At 41.9% G+C, this 19,306-nt stretch overlaps 1 protein-coding gene across 1 annotated transcript; it reads left to right on the top strand.

Moving 5' to 3' along the window:
- Positions 1–344: 344 nt before the first annotated feature.
- On the top strand, positions 345–14,629 carry LOC128740616 (uncharacterized). Its single transcript, XM_053836177.1, has 3 exons — positions 345–452; positions 2,465–4,295; positions 14,475–14,629. Exons 1-3 carry the CDS (start codon positions 345–347, stop codon positions 14,627–14,629), a joined length of 2,094 nt encoding a protein of 697 aa, XP_053692152.1.
- Positions 14,630–19,306: the final 4,677 nt, after the last annotated feature.

Raw genomic sequence — 19,306 nt, 5'->3', positions numbered from 1 at the left:
AAGTCTTGGCTGAAATCTTTCTTGACAAACCGACAACCGCAGTGGGGTACCTCAAGGACGTAATTTAGGACCACCTATAAAACAAAAATCAAAGCCATGGGAATAAACGTCCTTCGGAACTTGACCCTTCTTAATCGACAGACTTCACAACCAGTTATTAGAGTACAGAAAAACTGCTCTGCCAGGTAATGCCGGTTGAATCAATTCTTGGCCTCTGTTCGCGACAGCGAAAAATACGCCAAAATACGCCAAAATCCACTATCCGCATGAAACACGTGTTTTCGAAGATACGAGAAATATCTCCAAACTGCCTACATCTGCTAAGAGTAAGGAAACAGTTGACCATGATCCTCAGGAGTGAAAAGCGCCGAATGGAGGACAGAGATCGTGAAGAATTTGAAGAATTCGAGCAACTATTCCGTACTAATGACTCGCGCAAGTCTTACGAGAAGGTAAACCAAATTCGTAAGGGACGGGGACGAGCGACAGGTGGTTGACAGCAATGCCAAAATCAGAAGGAGTTGGAAGTTAACCTAGGAGTATTAATGTCCCAGCACCTGATCGCCAAGAAGTCAAACGAGAAATCAGCTTGCTGAAGGTCAGCAAAACCTCATGACCGAGAAACGTTGGCAACGGCTCTACATTGGGTTTTCTCCAAAATTTGGGAGGAGCAGAAGCTACCGGAGGAATGGATAGAAAAAGTGGTTTGTCTCATGTACAAAAAGCGTAATCGGTTCGACTGCTACAACTATCGCGGCATAATGCTGGTAAACGCCGCTTACAAGATACTCTTCCAGATCCTGTTACGCCACTGATAGCACAGGGTTGCGTAGAGACTTGCCAGGCGGGCTTAATGGGGGCTCGCGCAACTACGGAGCGGATTTTTACCATCCGACAGATCTTGCAGGAATGTCGGGAGTACAACGTGCCCAAGCATCACCTCTTTATTTATCTCAAAGCAGCATACGATACAATTTATCGAGATCAGCTATGGCAGATAATGCATAGACACAGTTTTCCGGATAAACTGACGCGACTGATCAGAGCTACATTGAATCTCGGGGATACTCGGGTCTCACTCTCTTGCATACTGCACAACATCGTACTTGAGGGGGTGATTCGACTAGCGGCAATCGGCGATAAACTAGAAGTGGGAGATGAGTTCGTGTGTTTGGGATCGTGATCAAGAAGAAAATGACACGTATCTTTCTCGTTGTTACCGTGGCTGTGGGTAATTTTGCGCATTCATTCTAAAAACTATTTTTCAACTTGTTGTTGTTTCGTTTGTCGAAGCTTAAAGACGTTTGTTTATCGTTGCTCTGAGGTTTTGACTGTTTTGGCAAGATACTTAGTGATTTTGTACCAAGTTTGCTCATAACGTACCGTGTAACTTGCTTAGTGACTTTATTTTGTGAAGTATTCGAGATTCGTGATTGCTTGGGCTGATTATTTCGCTATTAACGCAACTGAAATTTTGCTTTATCTACGATAGCACCAAGCTATACGCTCCACAATATATACTGTTCGATAACAAAGCAGACCGATCAAACGAAATGGATAAAAAACAGTGTGGAGAATGTAAATGCGAAATTAACGATCTTGAGCCACTACGTTGTGGTTTTTGCGAGGCGTTTCTACATATAAATCAGCAGTGCTGTGGAATTAATGCTCGTGGATTGAAAGAATCTTTTGCTGCTGGGAAAATATTACTAATTTGTTCAACATGCCGGGCTGAGCTTAAAGGTCGCAGTATTAGCTCTTATATAGAGCAAACAACACAATGCCAGCCGCAGGTTCCCGCTATGCCTAATCTTGCTGCACAATTTCAACAATTGTGCGGTGTTGTCGAAGCATTAAGCAATAAAATCGACGATTTTACTTCTAAACCTAAGCCACTTGCTCTTACACCATCCTTGTGTGATGCTCCAATCTGGCCTACACGTAGTGCTAAACGTCGTCGAGATGAACGTGACCCACCCATTCATGTGGCTTCTGAGTGCGGAACAAAAGACATCAGTCTAAGTGATCTCTCTGTTCCTTCAATTCTGCCAGCAGCAGCACCGAACAAATTTTGGCTTTATTTGTCTGGCTTAAATCCGCTTGCAACGAACAGTGACGTACAAAAAATTGTCTCTCATTGCTTGGATGTATCAGATGCTATAGAAGTTATACGGCTTGTACCGAAGGATAAAGATGTTAGCAGCTTGTCGTTTATTTCGTATAAAGTTGGTTTAAACCCTGCGCTGAAAGAGTTAGCACTGGATCCCTCTTCATGGCCTGCAGGATTGATGTTTCGCGAGTTTATTAACCAGCCAAAAAACTCACCCCGTCAGCCAAGGACGGACCAAATGTTTTAAATTCACTGCGTACTTCTGTGGACGGTGGAAACCTTCGGGTTTCCGCCAGAGGCGAGTATTTGTCTGACAGTTTTATTCTTCCTGCATTGAATGATACCGTATTGCAGCATGATGTCACCTATGAAAATGGAATCCGGATAGCCTATCAGAATGTGCGCGGCCTGCGGACAAAAATCGACGAGCTCTTCTTGTCAACCTGTGAGTGCAATCTAGACATCATCATCTTAACGGAAACCGGCTTAGATGACCGAATTAACTCGTTGCAACTTTTTGGTTCTTCATTCAACGTTTTTCGTTGCGATCGTAATCCATGCAACAGCGACAAATCCAGCTTTGGTGGAGTGTTGATTGCGGTTGCGCAGTGCCACCCTAGCGCAATTATCGAGACTGTGAATGGGAAAAATCTGGAGCAAATTTCTGTGAAGGCTACTGTTAGAGGAACGACTATTCTGCTGTGCGGCGTGTATATACCACCAAATCGGAGCCAAAATATCGATGTCGTTGAGATACATATGTCTACCGTTGGCGAGCTGCTTAGTAAATGTGCAGATAAGGACGTTTTGCTGATTTGTGGTGATTTTAATCAACCACGACTTGTATGGGATGTAAATTCGGTGGCTGCTTCTGCTCATCTCCCAGCAGCCGGTGCGGCGTTGAGAGACGGTATGGATTTTTTCAACTTAAATCAAATCAATTTCCAAACAAATCACTTAGGACGCACGCTGGATTTGGTGTTCTGCTCTCCCGACCACCGATCGTTGGTTGAAGGCAGCATCACTCCGCTCCTCCCTGTCGATCCTCACCATCCGCCTCTTACCATAACAGTACCTACTGCCCGCAATAACAGCGCTGCTTTTACTCGTGTAGGTAACGATAACGAGAAAAGATCGTTAAATTATCGTAAGATTGATTTCGTTGCTTTGAGTGATTACTTATCGAGCTATGATTGGGGAATCTTGCACGATTACTCTGATGTTAGCGACATGACTGCGACCTTCTGCGACATCATCGAGCAGTGGTTAAATTTGAATCTGCCTTTTTTGAAGCCTCGCAATTCACCTGCGTGGAGTACCGTTCGTTTGCGTGAACTAAAGCGGCTAAAGAACAATTCTCAGCGCAAATATCGTCGGTTGAAAACCACTGCAACGAGGCAGCGCTTCAAACGTCATAGTGATGATTACCGTCGCCTGAATAGTGCACTGTACAAATCTTACGTTTTACGCGTACAGACCGACCTTCGTAAGAATCCAAAAAATTTTTGGAACTTCGTCAATTCCAAAAGGAAATGCTCTTCGGTACCTTTAAATGTCTGTTTGGATGGTACTGAGGCGATATCAGAATCGGATTCGTGCGAACTTTTTGCACAATTTTTTGCTTCTGTTTTTGCCGATCGAATTGCTTCCGACTCAGAAGCCGAGATTGCAGCAGCGGATGTGCCAGCCAGTTTAGTTGACTTGACTGTTTTTGAAGTAACCACCGACATGTTTTTGGCAGCTGCAAAGAAACTAAAACGATCATACTCGGCGGGTCCCGATGGAATTCCTGCTGTCGTTTTTAATAAATGTGCTAATGCGCTGGCAGACCCACTGTGTCTAATTTTCAACAAGTCATTTGCACAAGGAAAATTCCCCGAAATATGGAAGCAGTCTTTTATGTTTCCGGTGTTTAAATCTGGGGACCGGCAGAACGTCAGGAATTACCGTGGCATCACTAGCCTATCGGCTGGCTCTAAACTATTTGAGATTATAGTTAGCGGCGTCATTCATTCCCGGACGAAGAATTACATCTCTACTTCCCAACATGGATTCGTGCCGGGTCGCTCTGTATGTACCAATTTACTGGAGTTTACTTCATCGTGTATCTCGAAAATGGAACAGAAAGCACAAATTGATGTCATTTACACTGATCTAAAAGCCGCCTTTGATCGTATCGATCATGGTATACTTCTGCGTAAAATTTCGCGACTTGGAGCTTCTTGCCGATTCGCTGAATGGTTAAGTTCATACCTACGTGGTAGAATCTTACGCGTTAAAGTCGGTGAATGTATATCTTCGCAGTTTACCAATAGTTCGGGAGTGCCGCAAGGAAGTAACATGGGCCCCTTGTTATTCATCCTGTACTTCAACGACGTCACGCTGTTACTACCTTCTGGCTGCAAATTGGTATACGCTGATGATCTAAAATTGTATTTAGGAGTTCGAAACACGGAAGATTGTCGTCGTCTGCAAACTTTGATAAATGATTTCGTTGGCTGGTGTCGGAGGAACTGGCTCGTGATCAGCATTGCCAAATGTGAAGTTATAACGTTTCACCGTATTTTAAACCCAATATTGTTTGACTATCATGTGGACGGACTGAAGCTAAAGAGAGTCGACTCTGTAACTGATCTCGGTGTTGTCCTTGACTCTAAGCTCACTTTTCACTTACACCATGCCACCCTGATATCGAAAGCCGCACGTCAACTTGGTTTTATCTCAAAAATTTCCCGTGACTTTAAGGATCCACACTGCCTGAAAGCTCTTTATTGCTCTTTGGTTCGCCCAATTCTGGAAAACTGCAATTTGGTTTGGTTCCCTCACCAGTTGTCTTGGAATTTGCGGATTGAACGTATCCAGAAAAGATTTGTCCGACTTGCGCTACGTGAGCTTCCTTGGCGCGATCCTGTTAATCTACCACCGTATCCAGACCGTTGCCGCCTACTGGGTATCGATACGCTCGAGCGCCGTCGGAAACTGCATCAGGCTATTTTTATTGCGAAACTGATGAATGGTGACATTGACTCGCCGACGCTTTTGTCTCGCATAAATTTCCGTGCTTCACAACGTGCCCTTCGCTCTACTGGCCTGTTACAAACCAATTATCATCGTACGTTGTTTGGTTATCAAGAACCCATTACCGCCTGCATTAGGACTTTTGAATTGACTGACGAAATTTTCGATTTTAATGAAACTACACAGCAATTTGTGACGAAACTTAAGAGATCTAGTATTATATAAATTTGACGCTAATCCATTTATTAAGAACATTGTTCAGATAAATTATTGTAATAATAAATAAATAAACTGTATATTCCACTGAAATAGCGCGTAATACTCAACCGCTCTCGGGACGCCGTACATCGGGTTTTCTTCCACGACTTAATATTCGTGTGCGGTATCCGAAATATTCTCTTTGGCGTTCGCTGTTAAACCTTGCATGCAACCGCCGTGCCATGGTTCTTTCTCTGGCAGAGCTCGTATGCAATCACCTAACGGCTTTCTACACGCGAATGCTGGTTTTGGTTATCACTCACTTGCAGTGCAGTGTGCCACTCGCAATTTGTCCATGAAGTTACTTCTACTACGTGGCTGTAAAGCATTTATCCGATTGCGACGAAATGTGAGTTGGAATATAGCGTCTATAGACTACAGAGCCCAACAAACACCGAGGCTGAATTAAAATGCTACTGATTTGGTTACAGCTGATTTAACTCTGAATACAGGTGGTAGACGCTGAATAAATTTAAGCAAAGGCCTCTGTATTCTATAAGTGTTTAAGCAGCCAACGAATGCGCTGTAAAACAGCTGCTTCACATAATAGTGTCACAAGCAGATTAGGCGCATCTTCAACCTCTCCATAATCCGTCAATATTCTCAATAATTGTGCTATACTAGCTGAATAAACGATTTGTCATCTTAATAAACAGCCCTCCCATAAAACATTTATGAGCTGATTAGACATTTTAGCAGCCTTTATTATTCAACCATAGGTGAATATGCATCGAATAAAATTTATGTAAACAATTCTACAATACTTATTCAGCCGAAATTGGAGAACTTATACAACATATTTCGTTTGAGGTAGAAAAAACACTTGTTAAGCAATTATATCGCCTTTTATATAATCTCTGTGCGCCTTGTTTCCAGCTTTGCGCAAATTCGTTATTTAAAAACGCGCAAAAGCCTCTATTAAACTTCATTGCAGCTTCGAAAGCAGCTATTGGCAAGCCCGAAGCTTGATAAAATCACCAAATTTACTTGTTTAAGAGCTGAAAAAAGGTTTCTATTTCTAAAAGTAAACCATAGTTCAGCCACAGGTAGAATAAATTCATCTATAAAAGCGTTTGATCAGCCTGAAATTGTTACTTGGGTAGCAGCTTTCAAAGCTGCAATGGAGCTTAATAGAGGCTTTTGCGTGTTTTATAACCAAATTTCGCAATTCTGTCAATTGTATTTTTAGAACGAGAAATAGTTTTGCAATGCTTTTCAGTCGCTTAATCAACGTCTCATCAACCTGTATGCAGCCAAAAAATAATCTATTTTTAAATTTAAAAAATGGAACGCGTCATATTTATTTTGCTTTGGCGTCATAAGCTATATTTTTAATTTCGAATAACTTGAATTCGTATATGCAAGCTAATTAAAAATGCATGTCGTCATCTTTCGGGGAATGAACCGCCATCTTCTGAAATTAAAAACTTTCCAATCAAATGCTGCTATTTATATTTATCCGTGCCAGATACGTATTTCGCCTACGGTGCAAGTCGTAGTTTCATCAGTGTTTGTTTTCAAAAAATCTTGTACACTGGATCGCCTTAAACCAACTCTTAAACAGCAAGAGCAATTGCTGTTTACGAGTTGGTTTAAGGCGATCCAAGGTACATAAAGTAAGCACTCAAATGGTGTTTGACCGGGCGGTGTTTAAGCTACTTTAGGGTTTTCCAAACCAACTTTCCTCCAAAGCTGATAAACAAGCTTAATAGCGGATTTTTCAGTTAAACAATCCGCTTCTAAACAGCCAGGTTGCTTAAAGGTGTTAAAGTGACTTTATAAACCAGTAGAGGCTTTCATTAGGCTCACAACTTTCAAACTATTTTTAAGCTGCTTAAGGGTGTTAAAGTGGCTGTACAAACTAATACCAAGCTTTCAATCGGTTCACAGCACACATACTGTCAGAGTCAGAAATTTAGCAATTTGACTGGCAGCAAACATATATGTCAGTTATCGACTGCTTCAAGTGTAAAGATATTTTCATTGTCTGTTCTGCAGATGCAGATTGGGCGGATCATACGGTGAGTGCTTATGAAAGATGGCGGTTGAATTCCCGAAAGATGACAACATGCACTTTTAATTAGCTTGCATATACAAATGCAAGTTATTCGAAATTAAAAATATAGCTTATGACGCCAAAGCAAAATGGATATGACGCGTTCCATTTTTTAAATTTAAAAATAAATTATTTTTTGGCTGCATAAAGGTTGAAGAGACGTTGATTAAGCGACTGAAAAAGCATTTCAAAACTATCTCTCGTTCTAAAAATAGAATAAGCATTGCGCAAATTGGTTATTTAAAATACGCAAAAGCCTCTATTAAGCTCCATTGCAGCTTTGAAAGCTGCTACTCAAGTGACAATTTCAAGCTGATCAAACGTTTTTAGCTGAATTCATTCAACCTGTGGCTGAACTATGGTTTAGTTTTAGAAATAAAAACCTTTTTTCAGCTCTTAAACGTCTAAGTTAAGCTTCGGGCTTGCTAATAGCTGCTTTGAAGCTGTAATGTAGCTTAATAGAGGCTATGGTTGAATAATAAATAATGGTTGCTAAAATTAATAAGTGCTTAAATGTTTCTTGGGAGGGGACTTGAGTTTGAAGAACTCAAAATTATACGAACATGTTGGCCGGTGCTAATGTTGTATTGTACTTTATCCCGCTGTCTTTGAATATTATAAATGGTTTGTAAACTGAGAGCTAGAGAGATAGTTACACATCATTTCACGAGCTTATTTCTTAATTATTGTATAGCTGTAAATCCTCCAAATTAATTGTTGATTCCCATCCTACCATATATGATGGCTGGACTTGCAAATATGGAATCTTACTGTAAATGTATGTCAAGTAATTTCGATTTATTGTTTTCACTCATAATTATAATTTATCGAATTGAGTTCAGAGAGTGTGACAACGTAATAAATCGGTATGAATGCGCTATGATCGAAAAGCCAAAGGACTTGACACTTTGCACGCACGAAGTAAATTGTTGTCTCTTTGTGTATTGGTTTACTGCAATGAATTTAGATCTTATCACATCTTGACACAATAAACCTCTTTACAGTAGATGTTCGTAGAGATGCAGAGATAGAGCAAGTTTCGCTACAACATAGTACTTAACCGGTAGCAATACAGTACCGGTTAAACTATAACAAATAATCAATAAATTTCAAATACTATCCTAGATTAAGTACAGAATAGCAAATTATGGCTTCTGTGGTCATTAATTTTCAAATCCATTCCATCAATGGATGAGTATGTAACGAATTGTAACACTTTCTTTTTTAACATTTTTGTTTGGGTATTAGTGCATTGCTACACACAAAATACTGCAACATTGTTACCGAATTTCTTCAACTAAATTTGAATTTCAGCTCAAGGTTCGCTATTTCGTTTTTTCTCGTAGTTTAATAGTTTGAAGCAACAAACGCAAAATGCATTGAAAACATTGCTAAGACAACCGGATAAAAGCTCCACTTCATCTGTGACGGGCTGCCAGGATTTCATTGCTCTCGTTCATCATAATACATAGCACCGGAACTGAGTGACTCTCCGATGTTTGAATGTTTCTAGCGTAGTGCACTTCAAAACTAGACGCATTCAAAGCTTGATATCCAATTCATCTGCTGTATTCCCGTACCGGTACCTGGGTGAAGTTTGCCTCAAGGAGCAAACTGCTGCTGCTGCTGCACCGAGAGTGGTTGACGTGCGTGTTGACATGGATGACAGTTTTGTCACCCCGGTCGCGACGAGACGGTGCTATCGCATTTTGCTGACGCCCACCATCGACGGTAAGCATACGTAACGTATACTTACACGTGATCTTGAAACCAAGCGATGCATTTTGTGTCACCCACTCGGTGAGCGAATATTTCGGGAGCTGATGTGTAGCTGCTGTGGGATCCGCACGCTTGAAGGTTGCTCTACTGATGCTGTCAAGTTTGTTAGATTTATATGACTTGTGACGATTCAATGGCACGAACTTGTCGGTTGTGTAGAAGGGCACATTAAAAAAATCAGCAAACCCGCGGGGTCGCAAATCAATGTCGGATGGTAATAAAATTATGTCGTCCGTGCTTGGGATGTTGATAAAATGAGTGAGGGAAATGGTTTTGAAGAAGATTTCTAATAATTTGCGTTTCATTCAGCGCACGGTTATCACTAATAATAAGACATGATATGACAATTTTTGAATATCACGCACTTACAAATCCCTACCTTTCCTTATTGGAGTCGATCCGAAACTTTTTCTAATCGATTAATGCAATACTATCGAAAAGCTCACTCTAAGCTCAAAACTTTTCGTAGCTACCTACTTTACCGTAAGACCTAGTCCTCGTTAAAAATCCACAACCGTATTTAACAATACGCCCCCATCGATTTGAACGGAAAAGGGGACGCATGGTTGTTCTTCAACTTGTAGTGGAGGAATTCCGGTAAGCTTACTGAGCAATATTTGAAAATCGTCGTTTAATGCTGTGTGTTATCTTTCATGAATATAACGGTCTGTAAAATAAAAGTGCAACTCAGCTGATACTTGTCAGAGCACATTGCGTGTTGAAATCAGATGCTTCATCTAATTTTATTTCTTTTAAGTTAATCTTTGCAGTTAGTCCCATGAAAAACCGCATTTGTTTCACGAACATCAGCTTAAAATTTTGAGTGCATCATATAATTGGCAGTTTATAGAAACATTGCCAACTTTCCAGCATTTAACTTAACAAAATTTGAACTGTTTCACCAACAATCTCCCCCAACAGCAATATATAAAATTGGGAAAATAAATGTTCCTCATTTTGCGATTAAACAATTTTGTAAATATTTTCTCGAGAGCCATCACCGTCACTCTCAAATTACATACATACAACCACGACGCGATATCAGGAGGACGCGTAGGATGTCATATCCAACGATATTAGAAGTGCTGTCATGGCGCAAAGCTGTTATATTGAAGGTGGGTTGGGTTGGCACAGGGGGCGGGGTTCCCCTGCGGATGAGATGGCGAAGGGGTAGCCGCCATGATTCCATCAGCATCGAGCGTGAGTGAGATGGCAGATGACTGAGTGCTGCGCTTCAAGTGCATAATTTATGGAAATTCCTGCAGTCACGAGTGCAGATTTAGAGTTCGCCTTCTCTCATCAAGCTGTTTGCAGCAAACATGCTGTTGACAAGCATTTATTTAAGAGTAACGTTAAAATTAGGTGCTACAGCAGAAGCTGTCGAAATATTGTGTGCTCCAGTACATGCAGCAGGATACGGTTGATGAAGCGCACGAACATTCGCACCATATGATAAAATTTCAAACAGAATGCGAATGCGAACGTTGCAATCTCAACTTGCTAGCTTGACTTGAAACGAGAAGGTTAATTTGTGTTACACTCCCCGGAATGGGTCTGTTTATCTGCTCGTAAAAAGTTAGAATGAAATGCTAAACTTGATGCTGCATGTGAACGTGTTTTGAACATTTTACAACTAATTGTTGCATTCAAAGGTGTTGATTTAGTTTTGATTTTCCAGTGTATTGAAGTTTTGAATTGCAACTGAACTGTTTTAATTAATACAGCCAGCACCGGGTTTCGCTACAGGACTAACAATAACAACCGATCATTAATTTTTCTCAATAAATTTTATTTAACAGTCCTATAAATCTAAAAATAAATAGTTTGGGTCATGTTCGCAACGACACGAAGAATATTGCCAGTTCCAGGGTGAACCGAAGAAGCCTCTGGAAAATTAGCAATAAAAACTTTTATTTCCTTTACTTGGAATTTCTTGTATTACAAGCATTACACAGCAGATTATTTAGACGGGGTTTTCAACCAAACTCCCTTGTTCCTCCATCACCTACTCTGACCTACGCGAACGCCGGCCGCCGCCGCAAAAGAGGTGGAAAACGAAGGGCAGCGCGCAGCGACACGGTACCGGCGACTCTCAGCACGCTGCCAGCCGAGCGAGCCGAGCGGTGCGAATGAATCGGAATTACCATAATTTCATGAAATTTATAGTTTGATAAACATGACTGTAGCTCGCAAATTGAATTTATATCCTTGCTTTTGTGTTCATTTTCTCTTGCAGCTCGCCCGTATACGGGTAACGAAGTTGCCTTTTACGGGCGACAACAAAAATCCCGTTGCTCTTTTATGTCATTCCAACAGATAGCAGTCTGCGGTTCCGAAGTTTGACTGCGGTCGGTTTGCGCTTGCAATCCGGACCACCGCCGCAGAAGAGGATGCATCCGCATCCATTAGCAAGCAGGAGACTACCGTTCTTGCAAAGGAGTATAACTTTGGTCGTGAATCCTGTCGTCCTCTGCTGACGTCCCCGAAGGCGGCGAGAGAGAATTGCTTCGATTGCCCCTCGTAAAAGCATTTGATGGATGATGTTCTGGGGGGAATGGGCAGTATATCCTGGTTATTGAATTTTATTACTTAAACACTTTTATGACTCAATTTCCAAGTTGGATGATCGGTTATTCTGGCCACAATTCTTTCCTTTGCTGTCGGTTGTGACAATTGTATATATACAGCGGACTTGCTGCTACAGATGTTTATTCTTCGAAGTCGTTCGTTGACCATGTTGAAGCGACTTTTTAGGTAAACTAGTAAATATACTAGGTATTGAAGAAGTTCCTTAAACATTTTGCTTTTGAACCACTGAATTGATTTTAATGGAATGGTCCCGAATTCGGTGGTCTATGGAAGGCTGCCGTCAAATCAATTGAAGGCGATTTCAAGTGTAGCTTGCTTCGGTACGATGAACTAGTCACAGTTGAGTTGAAACAAATCAAAGCATTCCTCAAGTTCTGGCCACTCTCACTAGTTGGTTCCCTGAAGTAATACCGATAAGGTGGTGTCAGGGAGGATTGGGGGTGGAGACCCGCGTAGGGTTTTAGTGGGTCGGCATCTAGCCAACCCCACACTACCTGTGTTGGTCTTCCCAGGTGTCTGATAGCAGATTTCCCTACTCGTAAAAAAGAAAATAAAAAAACACTAGTTGGCAATGATCCATCGGGATTTGAAGCAATAATACCAGAACACTTTTGGAACAACGGCGTTCACTAAGTCGTCTATAAATAGAAACCTTCCAGAAAAGTCTTCTGAGAATTTGACAATAATCGCATGATAATAATCTTTAGCAAATTATGAACAACCAACCAACCAATAGACTCCTCAGCATAATAACCATTCAGTTAGAACTTTGGTCTCACAAGGAAAAGATAGGCTTCTATCTTTGAAATGGCAATTAAACCGCGTAATTGAGATTCATGCTGAATCGGATAGCGAAATACGCGACTCTACTGACCAAACTCAGAATCATATAACGTTTCGATACGAGACAACCTAGAATTCGGTAAAAGAATCGACTTGCACTCTGCTATGTTTTGTCGCTCGGAAGCAACCAACGTATCATTTTGCAGTTAGGAGTCAATAGTTTCGTAGCGCTAACCCAGTAAATCTCCTGTATCCAGAGGTTGGAAAATTCGCATGATGAATATATACGCCGAGCATCGGCAAACGATTTTATCATGAGAAAACAGAGAAGGCAATGGTTCAATCTGCTTATAAATAATAAGCCACATACATTCATGCTGCATAGTATCGTTGAATATACGAATATTGTGTGCAGCGTAAAAGTGTGAAGTAACATCTTCTGCTGCTTTTAAAACAACTAACGCTACTGTAAATTGTATTTTCTTTTTATGCTGATATTGTTTTGAACTAATTTCCGGCATCTCGGGGAATTCTATAACCGCTAAATCAGCCACACTCAATGTTCAATGTTTAATTTTTGAACGAATTCCGATGTTCACATTGAGGTTATCTGCCACTACTCGCATAACAGTCCCATTTATATAGGAAACTCCAAAGAGAATGGGACTGTTATGCGAGTAGCGGCAGTTATGTTCGTGATAAAATTCAAAACCGATGGCAGGCGAATAGAGTATGTCCGTAAGGGATGATCATCGATTTAAATAACCTTTTTTTGCAAATACTCCAACCACTGCCTGTAATTTAAAAGTTGACTACGCAGTCTGTCGAATGAAAACGAAAGGTTACGTTTCGAATGTGGAGTTCAGCACCAAGACTTTGCTTTCTATTATTTTGCATGCTTCTTACTTCTTACTTACTTTTAGCTGCATAGAACCAGGGTGGCTCGGACCGTATCAAGAATTTGTCTCCACTGTAATCGGTTCTGGGTTACTGGGTTCTGGGTAAACTTATCGTGCCACATTGGGTTCCTCTGTACCCGGTGCTGGTGGGTTCCTGAAAACAACACATTTCACTGTCACAATCGTCCAGCATCCTTACGGCGAGGCCGGCCCACCGTGGTCTTTCAACTTTCGCCAGATGTACGACGGGAATCTTTCCAAGTAGTGCATGAAATCTCCGCTATCCGTTTGTATTCTGCCAAAAATAGTCCACAACACCTTTCGTTCAAATACGGCAATTGTACGTATGTCTTCTATAAGCAAAGTTACTGTCTCAAGTCCGTAGAGGACTACCGGTCTGATTAGCGTTTTATACATCGTCAGCTCTATGCGGCGGCATATGCTCCTTGATCGAAGCGTCTAGCGGAGGGAAAAGCATGCTAGACTTCCAGCGAAGACCCCTGTAACAAGAAGACTGGCAGCTCTGCCAATATTCGAGAGACACTGATGGTAGCTCGCTCTAGCGGCCAAGGTGGTCCCTGGATGCATCTGTGTGAGTGAGTGCTAGTATTCTTACCGCCATGCAATATAGCCAAACAAACACCAATACAGAATTTTGGAGAGCTTACTAACACTCATGCAAAATTTACCACCTTCGCTAAAGGAAGCGCCGCTTATAGTGACGCTCGATGTTTATATGAAAAAATAACAGACATGCCAGTCTTGTTAGTAATGGGGTCTTTGCTTCCAGCCAAGCTGCGTCGTTGAGTCTCCTTACTCGTATTATTTTTGGCGGTGACCAAAGATCCCAAATATATATACTGATCAACCACCTCCAGTTGATCGCCGTCAATAGTTACTGCTCGTTGCAGATGAACGTTGTGTTTTCTTCCTGTTTCATAATTGATTTTTGATGTATTTATTTGTAACTCTCCGTTTTTAGTCCGGCGTACATTGCCTCCTTCGTCCCAAGGATTCCAGTTCAATAATGTAAAGGCTGTCTGGGAAGGTTTGGAGTTGGCTGCTTTTGTCGAAGATCGTTTTTCTCGTTGTAATGCCCGCTCGCCGGGTTACACCTTCAAGAAAGATATTGAATAGCATACAGATCAATGCACCACCTTACTGCAACCCTCTGCGCGATTTGAAGAGACTCCATAGTGTCTCCGATACACGAAGCTCGGGTACTGTACACCCAGATGCTTACGAAGCCTCATTGTCTTACCATTGATGATGAGACTTACGTCAAGGTGGACTTCCGGCAGCAGGTATTCAGTGAAGTGCCGCGGTTCTTGGCTATTTTTGCAGATTTCTGCCGAGAGTCGATCCTTTCCGGCGGCTCTTTTGTTCTTCAGTTGATCGATTTCTCGCTGGATCTCTTCAAGATCGGGAGCCAGCATGCTGTTATCGTTTGCAGGTACTCCTTGGTTGACTTCCGCTCCGTCTCCTCCTGTTACATTGCAGTTGAGATGCTTATCGAAGAACTGCTTCCACCTGTAGACTACATCGCGCTCGTTTGTGACCAGATTTGAAAGTTAGTCAGATGATGTCCAGGTGGTTTTGTGGATATCTTTGCGGGGAAAGAAAGTCCTTCTGATCACCAGGCCACAGAAAGCTGCAGAAATTATGTGCCATCGCTGGTCGTCATCGTTCATGTAGGTGTGCAGGCTATGAAGTCCGTTCACCGGTCTATACATCGCTTCTCTGTCGATCTGGGTATTTATATTCCCGATGACGATCTTGATGTTCCGTGGCAAAATACGGTGGGAAAGTCACGAGCTCGGCAACTGTACATCCAGATGCTTACGAAGCCTCATTGTCTTATCATTGATGATGAGATTTACGTCAAAGTGGGCTACCGGACGCTTGCGGTGCTACCGTTCTTCACCGCTCAGCACAAGTTTGATGTTCCGAAGAAAGTAAGGAAGCAGAAACTGTCAAAGTTTGCCAAGAAATACATGATTTGGCACACGATATGCTCATGTGGTCAACGGAGTGCGTCGTTCGTGACTATCGGGACTGTAAACGGGAAAATCTACCTCAAGTAATATATACAGAAGCGTCTGTTTTCTCTGTTGGAGCAACACGAGGGCCCTAGGCCGGTTCTAGCTTCGTGTCACTGTTCAAAAAATGTCCTGGAGTGGTACGAAGCCAACGTAGTCCCTTTCGTGCCCTAGGACAAGAACCACCCCCCCCTCCAACGCACCAGAACTAAGTCTCATCGAAAAATACTGGGCTATTAGGAAGCAGGCACTACGGAAGCATCTCAAGTCAAATCTGAGGAAGACATGAAGAAAAAGTGAGGTTTTGCACAGAAGAAGCTACAGCCAGATAGACCAAACCTCGTGATTTTAGTCATGACTTTGAAATGCGGTCAGGCATATATAAATATTTTTTTGAAACGATCGTTCTACAATTGATGAAGGGTCGGTAAGGGAAAGTAATGAAGAAGGATTTTTTGGGAATGGAGGGGAAAGAGTGGAAAGGAAGGGGGAAGGGTAATAGGTAGCTACGCTTAACAAATTGTCGTTGTGACTCCTATCTTTTGTCCAAAACTGAGAGGTGCATCAGTCGAACCAAGCTAAACTCTAAGATTACAACCGGACCCGCGCTGAGAATCGTGGCTAACACGCTGACAGACGAACAGCGTTCACACACAGTACCTTGTAAGTCGCCAGAGTCTGCATAGTGTCGTCGTCTCGCCAGTAAACACAAAGTTAGATTAAAGTTCTCGGTCGGTGGTTTCTACAGTAGGTGGAAGAAGAGGCACAATTTGTGTCTAAAAATAGCCCAACCCATGTCGCTACATTAATAAGGGGGGTTGTGCAGTCTCCTTTTGTCCAGCGCCTCTGTGATTCATAGTTACACGGGTACCAGCGCGCCACATGCCCTGGCGGGTGTTGTGGGTTCGAATCCGGTTATAATCTCAGATTATAGCTTGGTTCGATCCATGCACCCTCCAGCATTGGACAAAAGGTAGGAGTCACAACGGCAACTTCTTAAGCGTAGCTACCTATTAACCCCCCCCCTCCCGCATTCCGTTCCACTCTTTCCTCGCCATTTCCAAAAAATTCTTCTTTATTACTTTCCCTTACCGTCCCTTAATCAATTGTAGAACCATCGTTTTAAAAAAATACAGCCAGAACAGAACGTTATGAGCGCAGCGTAAGCTGCGAGCATATGGTTATGGTATTGAAGTTGAATGAAATAACTAATTAGTAATTAGTTTTCTACAACGTTTTTTTCTACGTTTTTTCCGTGATGCAATTTGATTTGGGACACCCTTTACACGTTTCTCGCGCTCCAGTCCTTCAAGCATCCATTTCATGTTCTTATTTCGTCGCCTTTATCCATGCCGAATGTTTCAGATCAGATTTCCTTGATCGTTCATAGGAAGGTAGGTTTTGTAAGTAGCCTTTCTAGGACCACGCCACCGAGTCTCATGAAGGGGCTGCCATCATAGCTGTAAGGCCGAGCCATCACAGTTATTAATTCAACTGCCTACTTCGGATCAAACGCCGTCGTGAGCCGCTCCTGACCTAGAGTGTAACCGCGCACTTGGGTGAGGAATCGTCGAGCCATAAAGAGCCGTCATCGATATAGGAACACACGTTCAAGGCTGACAAGGCCATGCCTCTTTGTTACACTCGGCATTCGCACAAGTTGCTTCTTATGGAGTTGGTTACCCGATCTCCCTTATGTGGATAAGAGACTAAGGCGATAAGAGGCTAAGGGTCTGTTGGTTGCGCATTATCCAGCCGCTCGTCAACCATTTCTTTAAATGTACGAATTGAGTAGTGACATGCGAAAAGTGAGAACTAAGAAGAGAAGTAAAAAATGAGAAGTGAGAAGAAGTGAAAAGTTATAAGTGAGAAATGAAAAGTGAGAAGTAAAAAGTGAGAGGTGAGAGTGAGAAGTGAAAAGTTGAGAAGTGAGAAGTGAAAAACGAGAAGTGTCGAGTGAGAAATGAGAAGTGTCAAGTGAGAAATGTGAAGTGAGTGATGAAAAGCGAGAGGCGAGAAGTGAGAAGTAAAATGTGAAAAAAGAAAACCTTGGATGTAAACGTCTCGAAGACTTGACCCTTTTTTATCGACAGACATTGCAGCCGGTTTTTATAATACAGGATAATGTTCGGGCACTTTTTCAAAAGGACGTATGACAATGAAAAATTCTCTTCATGTTTCCTCTCTTTCGCTTATTAGGGCGATGAAAATGTATTTTAACCCATCAGCTTTGTATTAATCGCTTGATGGCAACGCTAGTAAGTTAAATGTTAGGAAAATTGTCTTTGAAATATATTTTTGTCGCCGTAATAATCGGTAGAGAGGGACATTAAAGAGAGTCACTCAATGCCACTTAGGTTCTTTTGAAAAAAGTATCCATGAATTACGAGGCTAGTGCAACGATCTTACTGATTCTAGCAGCACCGCCCAATCGTCGATTCGAACATACGACGACTGGCTTGTTAGACCAGCGTCGCATCGCGAAGCTGTTTGGACGTGAAAAGTGAGAAGTAAAAGGTATGATAAGTGAGAAGTAAGAGGTGAAATGTGATAAGTGAGGAGTGAGTAATTAAAAGTGAGAAGTGAAAAATGAAAATGAAAAGTGTAAATGACAAGTGAGAAAAGTGAAGTGAGAAGTGAAAAGTAAAAAGTGACAAATGAGAAGCAAGAAGTGGAAAGTAAGAGATTCCATGTTCATAGTTCAATGCCACCTAGTTTCACTTTTGACCTCAAGTTTTATCGACCTTGTGTAAATTCGCACCGTGTCCCTTCGGCCTCGCATCCATTCGATCTCATATTTATTTGATCTGGCGTCCATTATGCCTTTCGGCGGTGTCCCTTTTCTTCATTATATCTGACGTGTGTATGTCTAGTCCCTAGTGTACATATCTTTCATTCGTATATCTACTGTCCATGTCCCCATGCATCCAGCATCCCCTCATCCTTTAGTTTATTTTTTTCTGTCATTAATCGGGGATTCAGATATTTTTGGAAACCTCACCGCGCCAGTGATAACCGTACCAAAGACAAGGCCTTAAAGCTCTCGAAAGAATGAAACGTTAAATCATTGTTAAGATACATACCCAAAGCAGAGTCACGTTTTCTCGAATAATTCTCTATTTTCCATGGTCTAGAGAATGTCACTGTAGTACTGTAGCACGTAAAATTTTCATAGTTTAAGCATGTTTTGGAAGGCGTGACTGTAGAATTTGCTATTTTATTTTTAAAGTGATGCATAAAATGTTTGTATTGTTCTTCCGATTATTTTCTGCTACAATCGTTTTCGTTCCCAATGTATTTGATCCATGGTATCTTCACCAGAATTGCGACTAATCGAAAAATAGTGTGCAATTATTGAAAACCAGCATCATAAGGCAGCTGCTGATATCATTATTCACAACATTCCCCCAGTAACGGCAGCAGCCTGGGCCGCCACGTTATCAAAATACTATCTTGCCAAATAACGGCAAGTTAGATAACCCTTTCCGCGTAACTAGCCATCTTTTTCAAGGCCATCGTCTACATCGGTATCGACAAATTTGTGCCGACTTGACGACGCGACGTCAACGCAGCGGTACCGGCTGTCCTTGGAGTAAACTATCCATGACCGGTCTCCTTCCTTCTTGAATCGCAATAACGGGGTACGACTTGCGGAAAAACATTTGAGCCGATTCGATCCTCGTAAGCTAAGACAACCGGACGCCTAGTTAGGAAGCGGCATGCAAAAGCGTACAGCGGCTGTGTGGGAATAATACCTAGATATATAGACAAAATT

Source organism: Sabethes cyaneus, chromosome 3 (assembly GCF_943734655.1).
Source record: "Sabethes cyaneus chromosome 3, idSabCyanKW18_F2, whole genome shotgun sequence".
Classification (NCBI taxonomy): domain Eukaryota; kingdom Metazoa; phylum Arthropoda; class Insecta; order Diptera; family Culicidae; genus Sabethes; species Sabethes cyaneus.
This window is presented reverse-complemented; position numbering and strand designations above follow the sequence as displayed.